General features: G+C 51.0%; 1 protein-coding gene across 1 annotated transcript in view; it reads right to left on the bottom strand.

Annotated features, from left to right (window-relative positions):
• The window catches only part of MSI1 (musashi RNA binding protein 1), a 39,822-nt gene that overhangs the window by 14,161 nt on the left and 5,378 nt on the right, over positions 1 to 20,283 (bottom strand). Inside the window, exons 2-3 of the mRNA XM_015828337.1 lie at positions 19,501 to 19,593; positions 4,307 to 4,355 (exon numbers count right to left, since the gene is read on the bottom strand). Coding sequence (XP_015683823.1) covers positions 4,307 to 4,355; positions 19,501 to 19,593 — 142 coding nt within the window. The remainder of the gene's footprint in view (positions 1 to 4,306; positions 4,356 to 19,500; positions 19,594 to 20,283) is intronic.

The raw sequence follows: 20,283 nt of genomic DNA on the forward strand, positions 1-20,283 counted from the left end.
AGAAGAAGAAGAAGAAGAAGAAGAAGAAGAAGAAGAAGAAGAAGAAGAAGAAGAAGAAGTAGTAGTAGTAGTAGTAGTAGTAGTAGTAGTAGTAGTAGTAGTAGTAGTAAACAAACCATGACTGGAAAAGAGCTGAGGACATCAGCAGTCCTTCTCTCTCTCCTGCCTACTCTTCCTAGCTCTTCCTACCCATCCCTATCATTTCAAAGGCTCCCCCGGCAGAAGAGAGCTATGGAGATAACAGAGATGCAATCGAGAGAGACCGCCCGCTTTCCGCCCAATTGGGGCATCGCCACCTCCCACCACCAGCAGCCAATGCTTCCTTTCTGCAGCTTCTCCGTGGGCAAGACAGAGCAGGCCCGGTCAGCCTTTCACCACAAGCCTCAGCTGCCCCCCCCCAGTTACTATGGCAAAGTTAAGTTGCTTTTAAAAATCCTGGCTGCAAATCCCAGCTCAGATTTCCTTAAGCCCCGGTGGATGGCAGCCAGGAGGGCAGGTACCAATGAAAGGATGAGGACCCAGGGAGGAAGAACAGAGCACAGAAGAAGCCTGGAAAGTGGGCCAAGGGGGTCCCCCCAAAAGATGGGAAGCCAGAGCTGCATTTCTCTGGTTAAAACGCAGCGTAATGGGGGAGACTGGGCAGTGGGAAAGGGGTGTAATACAGACCCGCTCTGTTCCAGTTACCTATTTATTTGCTCAATCTACACAATACATTACATTATATAAAGCCAACAATAGCTGATGAATGAGCATGGGGCAGGCATAAAAGCAAAGAGAACATCTGCAGGCAGAAATGCTATAAAAAGAAAAATCTACATCTTTGCTAGGGCAGCAAAATTTGGGGGGGGAAAAGGGCGCGTGGTGCACGAGAGCCAGTCCAGGTGAGGAAAAAGTCGGTGGCGTCTTAGATGAAGGCAGGTCTGTTCTGCTTCAGATCTTCCAAGCATCGGGAGGGTGCAGAAGCTTCATACATCCCATCAGTGCCACTTAAGACTAGAGAAATGGGCAAGCGAGCAGGAGTTTGGCACAGGAGTTCAACTGAGGAGAAGGAAGGGGCAGAAAAAGGAAGAAGGGCAGCCAAAAGGGGAGACTGACAGCTGCTGTTGATTCTTCCCTAAGAGCTGCTGACGGATCGGAGCATTGCTAGCTACTGACCCAGTTGAGGCAGCTTCAGTGGACATATAAGGAAGCAGCTGCCCAGACCACCAGGTCGCAGGGCGAATGAAAAAGGAGGGCCGGGAACAGTGCAACGAGGGAAGTATTTTTTTTTCCCCCCCTTGTTGCTTGCTGTTGAAAGAAGATTGTGGACAGAGAGATCCGTTCGTGTGACCTGCAGGGAATGCGGTGGGTTTATTTTCCTGTCTGAAGGACGCAAGAAGTGTACATGCTGCAAGGCGGATTGCTCACCTGGAAGAGAAGGGGAAGGGGCTAGAGGCAAAGGTAAACTACCCACCCCATGAAGAATTTTTGGACTGGACACAGGAAGCCCCGGTGGAGGCAAAATGGCACCAAGAAACAAACTCATCGAGAAGGAGGTGTATTCTCTGGAGCTGCAGAAAACCCCAGGGCCTGTCAAAGAGGATGTCTCTAAAGCCTTGGACAAAGAACAGCTGACATAAGATTTTGGTCTGAGTAAGAGGCCTCCAGAAGTTGTACAAAGGGAAGAGTTCCTGATTCTGCCCCGAAATGATGGAAGCAGAGTTGGTGATGGTCATCAGAGACTCTCTGTTGCGAAAGACTGAAGCTGCAGCCTGTTGATGTGTGTTGCCTTTGTTGGGTCACACATTCAGGATGAGATGGACTCACAAAACTTTTTAAGCCCACTGACAAATATACTTTCCTTCCCACCACGTGAGAACAGTGACACAACCAGAGAAGAGCAACTAAAATCAAAGAGCAACTAAGATGATCCAAGGCCTGGAGACTAAAACATAAGAAGGACGGCTGCGGGACTTGGGTTTGGCTGGTCTAAAGAAAAGAAGAAATAGGGGAGACAGGATAGCAGTGTTCCAGTATTTGAGGGGCTGCCACAAAGAAGAGGGGGTCAAATTCTTCTCCAAAGCATCAGAGGGAAAGACGAGAAACAATAGTTGGAAACTGATCAAAGAGAGAAGCAACCTGGAATTAAGGAGAAACTTCTTGACAGGGAGGACAGTTAATCAGTGGAACAGCTTTGCCTTCAGAAATTGTGGGCGCTCCATCACTGGAGAGTTTTTAAGAAGAGGCTAGACAGTCACTTGTCTGAGGTGGTATAGGTTCTCCTGCTTGAGCAGGGGGCTGGACTAGAAGAGCTCCAAGGTCCTTTCCAGATTATTCTATTCTATTCTATTCTATTCTATTCTATTCTATTCTATTCTATTCTATTCTATTCTATTCTATTCTACTCTATTCTATTCTATTCTATTCTATTCTTCCATTCCTATTCCTATTCCATTTCATATTCTATTCCATTCCATTCTATATTCCATTCTATATTCCATTCCATATTCCATTCTATTCTATTCTATTCTATTCTATTCTATTCTATTCTATTCTATTCTATTCCATTCTATTCTATTCCATTCCATTCGATTCCAGTCTATTCTCATGAACATACTCCAAGGGACTATGAAATTCCTGGACAGAATGGTCCAGGAAGGACTTGGGGGTGATTTCTTTATTCTTTCTTTCAAAGGATGCGGATCAGGAAGAAGAGAGGAAAGAAGGGAGCAACTGGCTAAGCAGATGGTCCCAACTGTGAGCAGCTTGGACCCTTCTTCCATAATAGCACTCACTTCTGAGATCAGGGACTCCTGACAAGAGGTGGAAGAAAATCCTGCAAAGTCACCTTGCAAACCAGAAGCTGTAAACAGAAAGCTGCCTCTAAGGCAGAAGAGAAGCAAAGCGTCACAAGCATCGGGCACAGGCAGAGACCTTTGGGATGGGAAGGCCCCAATGAGAAGCCCCTTCCCGTTCTGTGCCTCTGGGATTCCAATTCTCTGTACGAATGCACAGAATGTGGGAGAAAGAAGAACTGGCAGCTTCAATGCAGGAAGCTGAGTAAGACTCCCTGAAGCAAAAGCCAAGGAATGGAAGGGCTGAGAGGCAGAACTCAAAAGGAAAGGATCGTAGGAAGGAGGAGATAATACCACTTTACAATGCCTTGGTAAGGCCACACTTGGAATATTGCATCCAGTTTTGGTCACCACGATGTAAAAAAGATGTTGAGACTCTAGAAAGAGTGCAGAGAAGAGCACTTAGGGGACTGGAGGCTAAAACATATGAAGAATGGTTGCAGGAATTGGGTATGTCTAGTTTAATGAAGAGAAAGATGAGGGGTCACATGATAGCCGTGTTGCAATACTTCAGGGGCTGCCCCAAAGAAGAGGGAGTCAAGCTATTCTCCAAAGGGCCTGAAGGCAGGACAAGAAGCAACGGATGGAAACTAATCAAGGAGAGAAGCAACCTGGAACTAAGGAGAAACTTCCTGACTGTTAGAACAATTAACCAGTGGAACAACCTGCCTCCAGAAGCGGTGAATGCTCCAACACTGGAAGTTTTTAAGAAGAGACTGGACAGCCATTTGTCTGAAATGGTATAGGGTTTCCTGCCTGAGCAGGGGATTGAACTAGATGACCTCCAAGGTCCCTTCCAACTTTACTATTATTATTATTATTGTTGTTGTTGTTATTATTATATTATTATTAAGGGAAGTCCATAGATGTCCAAAGAACCAACATTTCAGAAGTTCAGTCAAGATCATCTGGGTAAGAATACAAGCAAAGGGAACAAAAACAGGCACTCCTTGACTTACAATCGTTTGGTTGGTGACCGCTTGAAGTTAAAAGGGCACTGGGGGAAAAAATGATTTACGACTGTTGCAGCATCTCCAGTCATGTGATCAAAGTTTGAGCACTTGGCAACCGGCATGTACTGGTGACAGGTGCAGCCTGTCCCAGAGTCATTTGATCACCGTTTGCGAACTTCCCCTTTGCTCCTGACAAGCAAAGTCAACGGGGGAAGCCAGGTTCGCTTAACGACGGGCGGGATTTGCTTAACAAACATGTCAAAAAGGTCAAATCAGGCCAGGCCAGTTCTTGTCCTCTTCTTTCTGGCAATTTCATATAAGGTGGGACAGCCCCTGGGCTTTCTTGCTAGTCTTCTTAGACCCTGTTTCATGGAGCCCCGCTTATCCCAGGCTTCCATCACCTGAGGGAGGCCCCCCCCCACAGTGGGTGAAAGCACTTGATTAGGGATGGGAGGTGCTGGAAGGGGCCACACCACTGGGCAGCCCCCCCCCCAGATCCAAGTGCTCAGTCTCTCTCACCTCGATGCCGGTTAGTTGTCTTGTCAAACATCAGCATGGCATCGTCCACCTGCAAGAAACAAAATAATCCAGATGGGCGGGGTGAAATGGGTGGCTGTTGGGGGCAGAAGGGTAAAATAAAAATAATTGCCGGGAATAACTTCAATGTTAGGCTAAAATAATCTATTAGATAACATATTTGGGGCATTAGTAGAAAACGGACAGCGATCAGCTACTTAATTACCTATTATAGTTTTAAGCACAAGAGGAGGAAGCGGAGACAGGAACAGCTTTCCCTGCAATGCCAACAGGTCTTGAACATCTGGAGATGTTCCTAGAAAACCAGAATGGCAAGCTCCTCACCCCACCCATCTGCACAGATCCAGGAACCCCACCGGTCGTCCGTATCGCTTAAATCCAGAACTGGCAGGAAGCGCTGGGTTTCCGTCTGTCCCTTGACAAGGAAAGCATCAGAGCTACCAACCATTTCAGCCTCAGAGGACTCTGTGCAATCAATCACAAATCCAAACTTTCCCCTTGGTGACTTACTCATCTCTAAACCTTTGAGCAAAGGGAGATTTTGCTCACTATTCTGGGCAGGTGTGAAAAATGCAGCAACAGCAGCAAAGGTGATAAAAGATGGCCTGCCTTGGGCAGGCAGGAAGCAGCTGGTGGTAAGACATACCTGGTAATTGCAAGATTGCTAGTAGGTTGAAGACAGAACAAATTCTCCGGTGTGAGATCACACAGCCTTGGGAATCGGGGATTCCAAATGTAATAAAATGTTGGCGGAGGTGAAGCGTCAGCTCCTTAGAAGTTTCCCCCTCATTGGTTTAAAGCAGGGGTAGGCAACCTCGGCTCTTTTATGACTCGTGGACTTCAACTCCCAGAATTCCTGAGCCAGCATGGCTCAGCTTGGAAACCTCTCCCTTTCCCCTCAGCATGGCTGGCTCAGGAATTCTAGGAGTTGAAGTCCACGAGTCATGAAGGGGGCCATAGTTCCCCCATGCTGGCTCAGGAATTCTGGGAGTTGAAGTCCATTAGTCATAAAAGAGCCAAGGTTACCTACCTCTGGCCTAGGCCTAGGCCGCTTTATGACTCGTGGACTTCAACTCCCAGAATTCCTGAGCCAGCATGGCTCAGCTTGGAAACCTCTCCCTCTCCCCTCAGCATGGCTGGCTCAGGAATTCTGGGAGTTGAAGTCCACGAGTCATAAAAGAGCCAAGATTGCCTACCTCTGGCCTAGGCCGCTTTATGACTCGTGGACTTCAACTCCCAGAATTCCTGAGCCAATATGGCTCAGCTTGGAAACCTCTCCCATTCCCCTCAGCATGGCTGGCTCAGGAATTCTGGGAGTTGAAGTCCATGAGTCATAAAAGAGCCAAGGTTACCTACCTCTGGCCTAGGCCTAGGCTGCTTTATGACTCGTGGACTTCAACTCCCAGAATTCCTGAGCCAGCATGGCTCAGCTTGGAAACCTCTCCCATTCCCCTCAGCACAGCTGGCTCAGGAATTCTGGGAGTTGAAGTCCTCGAGTCATAAAAGAGCCAAGGTTGCCTACCCCTGCTTTAAGGGGACCTAAAGCCATGTCATCAGCCCAGAGAAGTTTGCCTATTGGTTGGGGAAATGGCAGGAGACTCCCCAGGATACAAATGTTGGTTGATTCAGCCTTCTCTCACCGAAGCCCATCCCAGTGTTTGGGACTGCAACTCCCATCGTGCTCATTCAACAGTCAAGGCTGCGGGAGGCTGCAACAGAGGGGCGCAGGACGGCTCCTGTTCCCAGGACAGATGAACTGGGATAACCTGCCGAGGGGCTGCCAGTCAGAAGCTAAAAAAAATTAGGCACGCTATATCGATGTTCATACTCTACACAGCCCAGACTTGGCTGCTCTTCATGCCAAATGTCATTACCGGTGATTGCATAAAGCAGTTAAAACTGGCAACTGGACCATAATTTACTCAATTAACCCAATTTTTTCTGAATTTGCACAATACACGGATCCATGAATTAACTGCACAAGCCACGAACACTACCAAAGGTGCAAAATGGCTGCCGGGTCGCCTGGGAGTCATCTGGAGATGGCAATGGCGGCTTCCTTCCAGGACAGGGGTCCCCTGGCTCTCCTCAGGAGACCACCTAGCTACAGCCAAAGGGGCAGCTCCTCAGGACTAGCCCAGGCTGGTACCCACCCCCGTCAGAACCTGCAAGTGGAGAAAGGCTGTGCTGAAGGGCTGGTGGTGGGATGCTGCTGACCTTATTTCAAAACGATGCGGCACCATCGCGCCTTCTTAGCGATGACCTCGAGGCAGGAAGATGCCCGGCCACCTTGCTCCACGGGGGGCACGCAATCGATCAATTCCAAGCCTAGTTCAATTCCACCATTAGTCACAGAGCTCATGAGGTGACTTTGGGCTTAGCTCAACCACCTCGCAGGGCTGCTGAGAGACCATCAACCTTGCCCACTTGAGGAGACCACAAAGGTAGGAGACATCTGACTTATCTGTATAGTTTTCTTGGCAACAAGGTAAATTGGCTACTCTTTTCTTCCAGAACATTTTTTTGACTCGATTCTATAGCCCTGGTGTTTCCTGGTGGCCTCCCATCCAAACACTAACCAGGTCTATTTCTCCTTAGCTCTTTGGAAGCCAGGCAAGCTGAGAGAGGTGCAGTCACCGAGGAGAAGACTGCAACAAACAAACCAAATATTTGGGCATAATTTCAGAATTCCCAGCTACCAGGGTTAATGGAACCTCAGAGCGCCAGTTGGGAAGTGAGAGACAACGTAGGTGTTGTAGCAAGTGAGAAAACTCCTTTTTTTTGTCCCCCCATCCCACCCCTTAATCTTGGAGTTAAGTAGGTCATCTTCCTATTTCTGTAAACACACAATCCACTTAACGTGGGTAGCGAATTAACCCAGTTTTAGTTTGGCACAATATATTGAATCACAAACTAAACCAAATGGGTTGAATATGAACAATATGCTGGGGTGGGTGGGTGAAAAGAACAAACAAAAGCTACCAGTAACCAAACTGAGCACATCGTATAAATGAGATAAGCAGGATATGAGAACCTTGACAAAAAAAAAGTGGGAGCGAGAATTTAAAATCCGGAGCCAGGGAGCTACTGTGACCATGAAAAGGCTGCTAATTCTGGCCAGGGTCCTGCAAAGGGTCCACTGGACCAACCCCACAGCTGACTGGCCACCCAGCCTTCCACGAAAGGCATCCCAAGAAGTCAAGAACTGGGTCTTATGTGGCAGTCAGGAGTGTGGACTCCTTAATCTGCCCCTGCCTGACTCTCCGACAGAATATCCGAACGGCTCTCCTGAATGACGCAGTCCGGCCAGCTGGGGTGAGGGGAGGTGGAAGGCAGACAATGGACCTTCTGTTCGGATCAGGCCTGGAGTCAACAGCCAGGCCCAGCAAAATCGGGGTTGGGAGCTTCTGAGCCTCCTGCGCGCTGGGCACCGGAACACGGGCAAGGAGGAAAGAAGATTATCCAGTTTACCAGCAGGCACCTCAGGGGGAAAACCTCCGCTGGCACGAGGGAAATTTTTAATAGCTCAGGGCATCTAATGCCAGGGCTTGTGTGTGGCAGGGACTGGCGCTCCTCGGACACCAAACGACTGTTGCAAACCCAGGAATGCTGGACTGGCAGCCTCTCATGCAAGGGTGCCCTCGGGGTGAACATTTCAGCTTCAGCTTTCCCACAGCAATTCCTAATCTGTGGTCTTAGCAAGGCTGCCAGGGGTCCAGGTTTTGACATTCAGGCCCACAACCAACCTCTGAGCACTTTTTTTTTTTTTTGAGTGCCTTCAAGTCAGTGTTGACTCCTGCTAACAAGTGAGGTTTTCTGCGCAAAGTTTTTGGAAATGGTTTGCCGTTTCCTTGAAAAACTAGAAATTCAGGTTTCCCATTTTCTAGCCCGGTGCCTTAACCCGTACCCCAATCTGGCCGTCTCCTCTGGCCTGTGGTGCCTCCGGAAACACTTTGCAGGCCGAGAGCCAAAGGCAGGCCAGGAGGTCTTGAAGAAGACAATGGGGTGAAATGAATGCAGTGGCTCCAAAATCCAAAGCAGAAAAGAGAAGACTCCAGCAAAACTCTGGCTAGTGTGGAGTGACAGAAAAAAGAGGGCCACACGGACGGGCCCTGCACCACCGAGACCAGGCAAAGGGCATTTCAGGAAGGGCAGCAGGGAAGAGGCGAGGGCCGGGATATGGCGGGTAGCGGCCCCGCCAACTGAGTCCCCAGGCCTGCCCTGAGGACAGCCGAGGCCCCTTCCTCGCCCAGCCAGCCAGCCTGCCTGTCCTAGCCGGCTCATGTGTCCATGGAAACTCAGGGCCGGGAGGAAGGATTAGTGGCCCGGCTGCCGAGCTCAGGCGTCCGAACACTAAGCATGAGTGGCAGCCCCTGGTGGGGGCTATTGTGGCAGCTGCTCAGTGGGCGCCCCGCTGGCCCGGCCTCTCTCGGCGCCCTGCAGCTCCCCGCTCATCGTCCTCCGGAGCCTTTCTTCTCCAGGGGCGGCGCTGGCCGGCTGTGCCAACGCCCGAGAGAGGCCTAGACAAAAGAGTCTGTCGGGGATGGCTTCTCCCGGGGCCGGTTGCTGTGGCAACCCTGCCCTCCAATCCCAGCTGCTGGATCCGATTAGCGCCAGCTCGGATGCCCTCTTCGCAAAGCGGTGCTGACGGGGGCACAAAGGCGGCCTGCTGGGGGAGCCATGACAGAGGCGCTTTCCCCTCACCAGAGGGCCCGGCGGAAGACCACCGTGGGCCCCCCCGACCCGCTGAGGCAGTCGGGACTTTCTGGGCCAGAGGTACAAAGGCTTCTGGGCCTTTGTACCCCCCACACCCCCCAAGTACCCTGCACCACTCCCCTCATTCAAGAGGGCCGCTTGGGGGGCCCAACCTGGCCCTGAAGGTCAGATCCTCTGCAGTGGGGGGTGTTTAGTGGCCCCTTCAGAACCAGCCAGACGGGACAGCGGTCCATCCGGACCAGTAAGGGTGGCTCAACTGCCCCAGACCGGCTCGTCCCTTTCCAAATTTTGAAATGGGGATCAGTGCCTAAGGACAGACGCCATGCAACTGATCTGGCAGCCTTTGTTTACGCTACAACAGGAAGCAGAAACTGAAGAAAAACACCAGTCAGGTCTTACAGACCTACTGTTAGATGTTACTCATAAATGGAGATAACTTCCATACATTACCAGACTCAGGGATGTCTGCAAGGTGTGGTCAAAAATGTTAAGACAGCTTTGGAGAGTGCAATCAAATCTCTGCCTGTTTTTATAACGGTTGCGCTCTCCTGGGTGTATTTTGATTTTTCTGACCTAGCAGGCAGACTCCCTGAACTGACCCTATATATTCCTATAATACTTAATCCTACCTTACATAAGTCAAAGCACAGATACAAATTTTACATCTCTGTTATTTAATCTTAAACTACAAGTCTACCGATGGCTACCAAGGGTTAAGCCCCATTCCATATAGAGGGGCTTCCACACAAATGCTCCCCAGTTCCAAAAAAGAACCTTCGCAGGAATAGAAGCCTAACCTAGATACACAACCCAATGAGAGATCAATCTATACCCAACAGTAATCTCTTGGAATTCAAAAACCTACTATCACTTTCAGACCATCAGCCAGCCCCGTGGACGACCACAGCCTGGTTCGGCCACTTCACTGATTGTAGTACAGCTAAGAGGGGCTACTTGTTCCACCGAAGGGAAATTTAGAGACCAGTGGCCATCCAGCTGCCATAAACCAATGAAGCAGCAAGAACCTGAAGGCAGGAGAAGAAGCAACGGATGGAAACTAATCAAGGAGAGAAGCAACCTAGAAGTAAGCAGAAATCTCCTGACAGTTAGGAACAATTAATCAGTGGAACAGCTTGCCTCCAGAAGTTGTGGATGCTCCAACACTGGAAGTTTTCGAGAGGAGGATAACTATTGGTCTGATATGGCATAGGGCAGACATGTCAAAACACAAGGCCTGGGGGCCGGATGCGGCCCGCGAAGTGGTTTCATGTGGCCCGCGAAGCCATCCTGGAAACAGTGAGCGAACAGCTCCCACTGCCTTGGTCCTGGCCCAGGCCGGCCGGGAGCCAATGTACAATTTTGTGGTGGCCATCTATGCTGAAACGCATTCAGTCTTAGCTCCATATGCCCCCCCCCCAGCATGGCCTGAGAGGAACAGTGAGGCTCCTCCAGTGGACCATGCCTTGGCGCTTGCCCCAGTCCCACCCCCTTCTGCCAGAGACCCTCAGATCTGTCCCACTCCTGCCCAGGCCCCCACAGGCCCCTTTGACTCGAACGATGTAGAGCTGGCCATGCTCACCCAGTAGGCCACACCCACTCCATCCACGCCCACTCAGTAGGCCGTACCCACCTTGGCCACACACACACACACACCACCCGAGGGCAACCGCAATGCTGATGCGGCCCTCAATGAAATTGAGTTTGACACCCCTGGCATAGGGTCTCCTGCCTGAGCAGAAGATCGAACTAGAAGACCTCCAAGGTCCCTTCCAACTCTGCTATTCTGTAATGAGATGTCTGTAAGAAGAACCACTTTGCCCCTGAAGATGATCCAGTTATTCTGCTCTCATCTCCAATGGCTCTTCCAGAAATCCAGCACCATGTGCCCCCCCTGCCTCTCTGCTAATTCTTATTTTCCTCTGCTATGTAAGGGTGTGGGTGCAAGCCAAGCCTGCATTCAGTGGCTCTTTTAAAATTCATTAGATAGTCAACCGACCCATCACTGGCGCTCCCACTTGATAAGAGGCAGGGCTTTGTCCAGGTTGGGCTGGTATGCCAATCATGCTAGGCCAGAATCACCAGCAGCCTGGGCCAGTCTTGGAGATGACCCAGAAGCTGCAAATGATCCAGAATGTGGTGGTAGATTACTGGTGGGTCACTAAGAACCAAGCGACCCCCCATTCTCTACCTGGCTGAGCTCACATCCTCTCTCAACCATGTCGGGGAGCCCAGGCGGGTCTCAGGTGCAGTGGTGGGATTCAAATATGTGAACAACCGGTTCTCTGTGCGGATGCCACTTCCGGAAGTCCGTTCTGGGCCTGGGCCACAAAAAATTTAGCTACCGGTTCTGCCGAACTGGCTGAATCCCATCACTGCCCGGGTGGCTCCCTGCGAGGAGGCCGAGTCCTCTCAAGATGCCACCTTGAGCACCCATATGGGGTGAGGCCAGCGATGCCCAGCCAGGAAGCAGCTGATCTCAGATAACAGCCAGCCTGTCCAGAGCAGGCACCCTCTGGGGAGGCCTGAACCGCCAGCCCGCCCGGTTATTAGATGACGTAATCATCCCAGAGAGGAGGGGGAGCGGGAGGGGGGCCCCCCACGTCTCCCCCTCCCACGTCTCCTCTTTCCCAAACGATCCACCTCTTGGCGTCCTGCTGGAACCCGGCGCTGGGCAGGAGATGCCCTTGAGCGTGTGGGACGGGCAGATCCAGGGTTTACAGACAGGAGGTATAAATAGCAGCTCCCCTTGGCGCATTTCCGTTCTGCCTTCAGACATCTTCTCTGGAGGTGGACTCAGAAAGAAGCCTCATAGGGGGGGTTTATTTTTAAAATGTGTGGAAGGAACGGGGGCTGCCTCCCTGGCAGCTCACGGAGGGAGTCTGCCTGCATCTGGGTTGGGGGCCAAGTGATCTGGCCCACGCTTAGGGGGTTCAGGGCTGCAGAGATAGGCAGAAGTTGCCTTCTAGTGGCTGTCTGTAGTTCTGCAGATTAGATCTGCTGGCTGTGCCACAGAGGGGCTCCTAGGAGCTGCCCCCCCTCCTCTCCCCACGGATCAGCCGTCCAAGAGACACGCAGCAGCATCCCCAAAGAGGTATCTCCAGACCAGGGACCTGCAGAGTTAACTGCAGATTGATTTCCATCAGCCTTTACTTCACCTGATGCCCCCCATACAGAACCCCCAGCTTGGAAGGAGTCTTAATGCCACTCCCAGGACAGGAAGCCAGGCTGGGGAGGCGAGTGGGCATCTTCAAGGCATGAGCCAACCAGAAACCCAGAGCAGGCCTGGACGTCCCACCTGAAAAACGAGAAGACTTAAGCCAGGAAGCAGCAGCTGCTTGCAAGAGAAGGGAAAATGGTCAATAAGGATCTTCTCCAGAGCAAGATCCTCCAAGGTCCCTTCCAGCTCTATTCTATTCTGTTCTCTGTTTTCAGTTTGAAAGGAGGGGCATTTCTTGATGGGAAGAGGGGTCAAGCAGTGGGGCCCAGTGGGCTCCCTTTGCTGGACGCCTTCAAACAGGGGCGGAAGGCCACCTGTGCTCTTGAACTGAGCGGGGTGGACTAGATGATCTCCTTTCCAGCTCTTCTGAACTGTAACCCCATCGGCCACTGACAGGTATACAAATTCAAAACGCCACCACCCCTCCCATCACCCAAGACCTGGAGTAGCCCTCACTGACAGCAGGCGAAGCAAAGTTTCTGCGGTTGGACGGCTGCAGACTGGATCACATAACCCACGACTGCAGACTGGATCACATAACCCACGACTGCAGACTGGATCACATCATCCATAATATCCCTGCAAAATATGTCCCCGTATACAGAACGCCAGCAGCCAGCCTTCTCTCTGACTTGTTGTGTGTGTGTGTGGTTGTTGTTGTTTTTTTAGATGGCAGACCTTGGCTGATCTCAAAAAACTGGATCTGCTGACTTTGAAAGGAGACCACCAGGAAATTTGAGAACTGAAGTTACATGGCAAAGTTTTTTTTGTTTTTTAAAAGAATCCCAGAAGAACTGGCAATTGCAAAATGCTTTTGTCATGGCTGCCAAGAAAACTCCATGGATATGTTCACGCTGTCAGTCAGAGTCGAATTCGTCTCAAAGGAGATTTCACAATGGCAGCTTTTTTAAAAACCCCTAAAGCGGAAGGTACGGGAGGGGATGTCCTGCTGCCCGGCAGAAAGGAACAGAAAGTCCGCTCGTTTGGCCAGAGTCCCCCTCCGTGCTTAATGAGCCTTTTTTTGGGGGGGGGGAAGAGACCCTTACTTCCAGGAGGAGGGAGGCCAGCAACAAAGGCCCTTTATAGGTCTGACCTTCAGCGCAGGCCAAACTATCCTCGCTGGACCAGCTGCCAAGGCGAGGTTCAAGAGAAGAGCCACCTGCTCACCGGCCATCCTGCGCTCAGCCGGCTCCAGGTCTTGCCACTGGACAGCCTCCCGGGCCCGAGTTGGGCGGGCAACAATGGGATCCCCCCCTCAGCTGACCAAGCAGGGGGGCAGCTACCCCTGAATACTGGCTGGAGTCGGCAGCCAGGCCCCCCAGGCGGTCAGTCGGGAGGGCGAGGCGGAGCACGTGCAGAGGGCTGCGGGCGTGGGAGAGGGGAAGCATCTGCTCCCAGGCTCGCTGTACTGCTGGTAGACCTTGATCGACAACCCCGATTGGGATCAGAATATCCGTTGCTAAGCAAGGCGGTTATTAAGCGGACCCTGCCTGATTTTATGACCCTTTTTTTAAATGAAGGGAATCACTGCAGCTGTTAAGCGAATCAGGTGGTCGTTAAGCAAATCCGGCTTCCCCCATTACTGACTGCTTGGAAAAGTGCAAATGGGGATCAGGCCACGTTGGAACAGTAGCGGGAATGCCGGGGGGGGCAGCCTCAAGGCTGGAGGAGGCAGATACCTAAAGATGGTCTGAAGATTTGTGGCTTCCTAACACCTTGCGCATCACTCAGGACTAGAAACAATTGGTGGGAAAAGGCTGAACAAGTTCTTAGATTCCTGAACTTTCTGGCAGCAACAAACCTGGAATCTTTAGGATAGGGGTCCCCAACCATGGACCAGTACCAGGCCACGGCATGCCAGCAACCAATCTGCACAAACAAGCAAAGCCCCATCCGCGGGATGCAGGCAGTACACAAAACCACACACACCCCAGTCTGCGGAAAAACCTCTCTCCACGTAACCGGTCCCTGGTGCCCAAAAGGTTGGGGATCTCTGGTCTAGGGCAGTGGTGGCGAACCTATGGCACGGGTGCCAGAGGCGGCACTCAGAGCCCTCTCTGTGGGCACGCGCGCCATCGCCCCAGTCCTAGGCCTTCAGCTGGGTTTTAGAAAACCTTTTCGCTTTAGGCCTCCGCCGCCGTGTGCAAAAATAAAAAAAAGGTTCAATCAGTCAATTTCAACTTCTTGCGGGGAAAAAAAGATCTTGCAAAGTTGGGATTGATTGACTGAACTTTTTAGTCCCACCCAGTCTGCCGTTACCACCGCAGCCACGCCCACCCAATTGGCCACACCCACCCAATGGGCCATACCCACCCGGCACCCAACAATGCATAAGTGGGTTTTGGGTTGCAGTTTGGGCACTCGGTCTCTAAAAGGTTCGTCATCACTGGTCCAGGGGGCAAGGAGAAATATACGCAGACTGCTTATTTTTTTTTCCCACTAAACGTATTTATACATTAATTCGACAGGACTGTTATAATTTGGACATATGCAGATAGACAGCTGCTAAATACGGGTACTGCAATCTACATTGTGATTTTCAAAGCTACAAACAAAAAATTAGCACAACAGTGGAGGGGAAGGATGAAAAAAGAAAACAACAACAACTGAGATGTATTTTTTTTTTCCTACATCTAAATCTAACTATACACATAATGAGAATTGATCTACAGAAGTATCTGGGCGCACTACATGAATAGAGCGAAGAGGGGATGAGGCTGGTTTGGTGATTCCTGAGTTGGAAGACAGAAAGGGGGGGGGAGCTACACAACTGTATTTGTACCTTTGATCTATGGGGTGCTGGGACACGAAAGTGCCCCTTCAGTGCCAACTACTGATCATAGGGCATCCACGGCCACAGAAGGAGAAGCTCTGAGGAAGCAATGTCACAGAACAGTATTTAGCCCCTGAATCGTCGGTGTCCTGCACTGCAAGGGAGCGACTGCTTTGGCCAAGAAGAAGCATTCAAGAGAAGTTCCAGGAAGGCCTTTCAGGGGAACAGGAGAAACTGAAGGTGCCAGACACACACACCCCCCCCAGGCAAGATCACCCCCATCAGCAACTGCCCGAGGCGAAGAAGGGTTCCTGCTCAACCGACTTTCCCAGTGAGGTGTTTGAATGGACTAGCTAGTGGCCAAGAGTGGAGGTCTTCTTCTCCATGGTGGTCCTAGTCCAGGGGTAGGCAACCTCGGCTCTTTTATGACTCATGGACTTCAACTCCCAGAATTCCTGAGTCAGGAACTTGGAAGGACCACCATAGAGAAGAAGACCACCATAGAGAAGAAGACCTCCGCTGTGCTGACTCAGGAATTCTGGGAGTTGAAGTCCATGAGTCATAAAAGAGCCGAGGTTGCCCACCCCTGGACTAGGACCACCATGGAGAAGACCTCCGCTGTGCTGACTCAGGAATTCTGGGAGTTGAAGTCCATGAGTCATAAAAGAGCCGAGGTTGCCCACCCCTGGACTAGGACCACCATGGAGAAGACCTCCGCTGTGCTGACTCAGGAATTCTGGAAGTTGAAGTCCATGAGTCATAAAAGAGCCGAGGTTGCCCACCCCTGGACTAGGACCACCATGGAGAAGACCTCCACTGTGCTGACTCAGGAATTCTGGGAGTTGAAGTCCATGAGTCATAAAAGAGCCGAGGTTGCCCACCCCTGGACTAGGACCACCATGGAGAAGAAGACCTCCGCTCTTGGCCACTAGCTGGCCCTTCTCTCCTTTCAAAATGCAGATCCTGACCTGGATCCTTAGTCTATTGAGCATCTATAGACCAAGCCACGATGGTCCTCATACAACACTAAGCTAGAAAACCACGATTTATTTAGCACAATGGCTGGGGGAAAAACCATCTTGCCAAAAACAGAATTGAACGCATCAGGCCAGAGCTTTGCGCAACACCTGAATATAATAAGACAAAAAATGTCATTTGCCCTCATTTGGGGGGCATTTTTAGTGTTCTTCGTTTGGCAGGAGGAGACCCAAAAAACATCCCAGTCTTGATTCACACCCACAGATGTATAAAATGCAGCAGGGGAAAGGAAGCAAAGGGGGAAAAAACTCCAAAAGAGCAGCTCTGAGAACTTTTCTTGTCTTTCACATGTGGCACAAAGATCTTTACAACTCTTTCTTGAAAGTGCTTTATTTCCAGACTTCCAAATATTGAAGATTATAAGCTGGATGGGGGGGGAGACCACTTGGGGGAGGAAGGGATCCACCATCCTGACCCTTTCTCGCCCTCACTCCTCTTTCACAAAATAAAAAAAAACCCATTAAACCAGGGGTAGTCAACCTTGGCTCTTTTATGACTCGTGGACTTCAACTCCCAGAATTCCTGAGCCAGCACAGCTGGCTCAGGAATTCTGGGAGTTGAAGTCCACGAGTCATAAAAGAGCCAAGGTTGACTACCCCTGCATTAGACAATTCCAGCCTAGCACTTTTCCCTCCCTATTTAGCTTCCTATTTGAGCAGCATCCAGCTCAGCCCTCGCTCTTTAGCCCAGCAAGGGAGGATGGGACTTCTAATTTGTACTTATGTAAGAAGCCTGCCTTGCTAATCCTAGTTGGGATTAGCCGATGGTGGGCTTCCTCTCTCTGTGCTTGAGAACTGGAGGTGTCGGGGTAGAGTGACATTTTGAATAGATTTAAGTCCAGATGGTGCACGTGGACCTCGGAGGGCGGATACCACCCGTCGGAAAGCCTCAACCTTGGGGGAAGCTGATCCGGTTGGGGGTGGAACAAGCCGAGCACCACGTCTTGTTGCTGAAAACAAGTGCTGACCCAGCTTAAAGCCCATCTCTTTCAGAAAGAGAGAAGTTGGCTACTAAAGTACCTCATCAAGCCAAGAGCTCGCCAATTTCCAAGGTCGGCATTTGCAAGTGGTGGCCCACCACAGCGTCTGAAAATGCAGCTACTAGTCTGTTAACTGGAATTGTTTGGTGGACCCTAAACTTGGCCCCGTGCACGATGCGAAGAATAAGGGCTCAACTTCAAAGCAGGACTCCAGGGGGAATAATCCACCTCTCAGAACATTTTTGGAGACCTTTAAAAGCCTGAGTGTTTGAACTGAGGCAGGCTGTCACGAGGTAAATGGTTCCCCCCTATCCCTAAAAGGCTTCACAATAGTTTTGGCCCCAAAGACCTTTGACTGACTCTGTTTCTAAACTTTTAAAAAGGGGCTTTAATGCTGCAATTTTAATCCGTAGCTTTATCCTTGCGAGCAGTTCCTTTTTTTTTTTTATTATTGCCTTGCTTTTACAGCACATTACTGCAAATGTCCACATACCGAAAGGGTGGGGCTTTCGTTTTTATCCATCCTTTTAAAAATAAAGTAATGGATAAAATAAAAGAACGCCAAGAACGCCAAATGATCAAAGCCTCCAACAATGTACGGAGGAGGAGGAGGGTGGCTTGTGGAACAATGAAAAAACTGAAAATGGAACCCTTGAAATCCCCTGGAGTTACCAGGTGATCCTGAAGGATTCAGAAAGAAAGGGGAGCAGAAGAGCCCCCCCACACACACACCATCAGGCAGAAAAGGGGGCATAAAGGGAGGGCGGGGGGGGAGGAAAACAAGACCAATGACAGAATTCAGTTTCCCAGGAAATCATCTTGCACAAGCTAAGATCCTGTTAGGGTGAACAACCTTTGGCTGTGGGTCACATACACACAACTCCCAGGACCCCTTTGTGAGGGCCTTGAGCAACCTAGAGCTGGCAGGCCTCTTTGGACTTTTAGGCATGACCCCTTAAAACAGGGGTGTCGAACTCAATTTCATTGAGGGCCGCATCAGCATTGTGGTTGCCCTTGGGGGGCCGGGTGGTTGTGGCCAGGGTGGGTGCGGCCTACTGGGTGGGCATGGCTGGAGTAGGTGTGGCCTACTGGCCAGCTCTACATCATTCGTGTCAAGGGGGCCTGTGGGGGCCTGGGCAGGAGTGGGACAGATCTGAGGGTCTCTGGCAGAAGGGGGTGGGACCGGGGCAAGTGCCAAGGCATGGTCCACCGGGGCAAGTGCCAAGATGGCCACCACAAAATTGTACATTGGCTCCTGGCCGGCCTGGGCCAGGGCCAAGGCAACGGGGGCCGTTCCCTCACTGTTTCCAGGATGGCTTCGTGGGCCACATGAAACCACTTCACGGGCCGCATCTGGCCCTCGGGCCTTGTGTTTGACATGTCTGCCTTAAAACTACCCAACTCCTTCAAGAAATCCCCAAATTGTTGGCTCTGCCATGGCACTGCCAGCAGAAGCAGTGGCCTGTGCAAGAATGCTGACTGCCAGCAATGCACCATTTGGTCTTTCCAGCCAGGATGCCCAAAGTTTTGTGCCAAGCTGCAGAGTTTGGAACGAGCAGAGAGGAGGGAAAAAATGGGAAGGGAGAATGATGGTAGCTGAAGTTTGACCTATCTAAAGGGCATCAATTGGGCATAAGTCGTGGGTGCCCTGAAATCAGGAAACCACAGCTGAGCTGCAAAAACCTGGATGCCCATTGGATGCCCGTAGCCCAAATGTGGCAGATCTTCCCAAACCTCTCTCGGGAAAAGCACATGATTGACAGGAGGCCTCTCAAAGCATCCTCAAAGGCTGGAGCCACCAAACTTTCAGGTGGCAACAAACACTAGTTATGACTTCTGGAACAATCTGTGGTTGCCACCAGAGTAATTACAGGCTGCAGCGCTTATACTCCTGGGTGTGAGCGAGGAGGAAACACACCCTTCCCCTCCTGTGCTGTCCCTGTCAAGCTCTGCCAAAACAAGCAGAGCAGCAGCCAGGACCAGGGGGGGGGGGGAAAGGAATGCAGGTTAATTCGTAGCACAACTTTTGATCGGCCCCTGCCCCGCTCAACTCCTAATTATATTTTGCAATGAGTTGCACCAGGTGCTGAAGTTGTAATCAAGGGTATGGTGGGAGGAGAGGGTTGAATCAAACGGTGGCTGCCATCTCTATGCTTTGGACAAACCCCCCCCCCAGAGAGCCCCTGGATATAATGGTGACTTTACACTAGCTTCTGTGAGTATAATGAAATAGGTCAATTTCTAATAGATGATGTTTTAGGATTTAGGATTTTTAGGATTTGTGCTCTTCTTTGGGCGTCCTCACCGCAGAAACCTGGGAACTGTACTCTGACAGGGATGCTGAGCCCTTGCAGGCACTCCCAGCCTCTGACTAGCACCTGGAGGAAACAGGGTGAGTCTTGGAACACTTAACGATTGGAAAGTTCGCTCCTATTCGGACCCTGAGTGCTTACCTTCCCAAACTGCTCGAAGTATTGTTTTACATCTTCCACGGTGGTGTTCACAGACAAGCCGCCTACAAATATTTTCTTAGTCCGTGTTACCATCTAGAAAAGAGAAGAAAAAAGAGGCTGCAGGGCAAGATTCAGAGTCGTTAACGCCCTCCCCCCTAAAAAAAATAGAAAAGCTTTTGCAAGAGAAATAAAGCTGGGAATAAAGCTAGCCCACTTCCGGATGGCCAGTGCAGGCAGCTGTTCTAGAGATCCCACGCCGAAGGTGTCCCCTGTTCTGCCGAAAAATGTCAAAATCTAGAGTGAAGAACTTGTGCTGCAGCTTAAGTGCTCCCACACTGGGCATCTTGCCTACAAACAGCCTGGATCGCAATCACAACCTGATACACCAGTTGCGCCCCTTTCTGGATCATGACGCCCTACGCACGGTCACTCAAGCCCTCGTTGTTTCCCGCCTGGACTATTGCAACGCTCTCTACATGGGGCTCCCCTTGAGGTGCACCTGGAGGCTCCAGCTAGTTCAGAATGCGGCCGCGCGGGGGACTTTGGGGGCCTCTAGACACTCCCATGTAACACCTCTCCTGCGTGAGCTGCACTGGCTGCCGGTGGCCTTCCGGGTGCGCTTCAAGGTGTTAGTAACAACCTTTAAAGCGCTCCATGGCAATGGACCTAGTTATTTGCAAGACCGCCTCCTACCAAACACCTCCCTTCGACCAGTCCGCTCCCACAGAGAGGGCCTCCTTAGGGTGCCGTCGGCCAGACAATGCCGGCTGGCGACCCCCAGGG

Source organism: Protobothrops mucrosquamatus, unplaced genomic scaffold, assembly GCF_001527695.2.
Source record: "Protobothrops mucrosquamatus isolate PMUCROS unplaced genomic scaffold, P.Mucros_1.0 scaffold4408, whole genome shotgun sequence".
NCBI lineage: Eukaryota > Metazoa > Chordata > Lepidosauria > Squamata > Viperidae > Protobothrops > Protobothrops mucrosquamatus.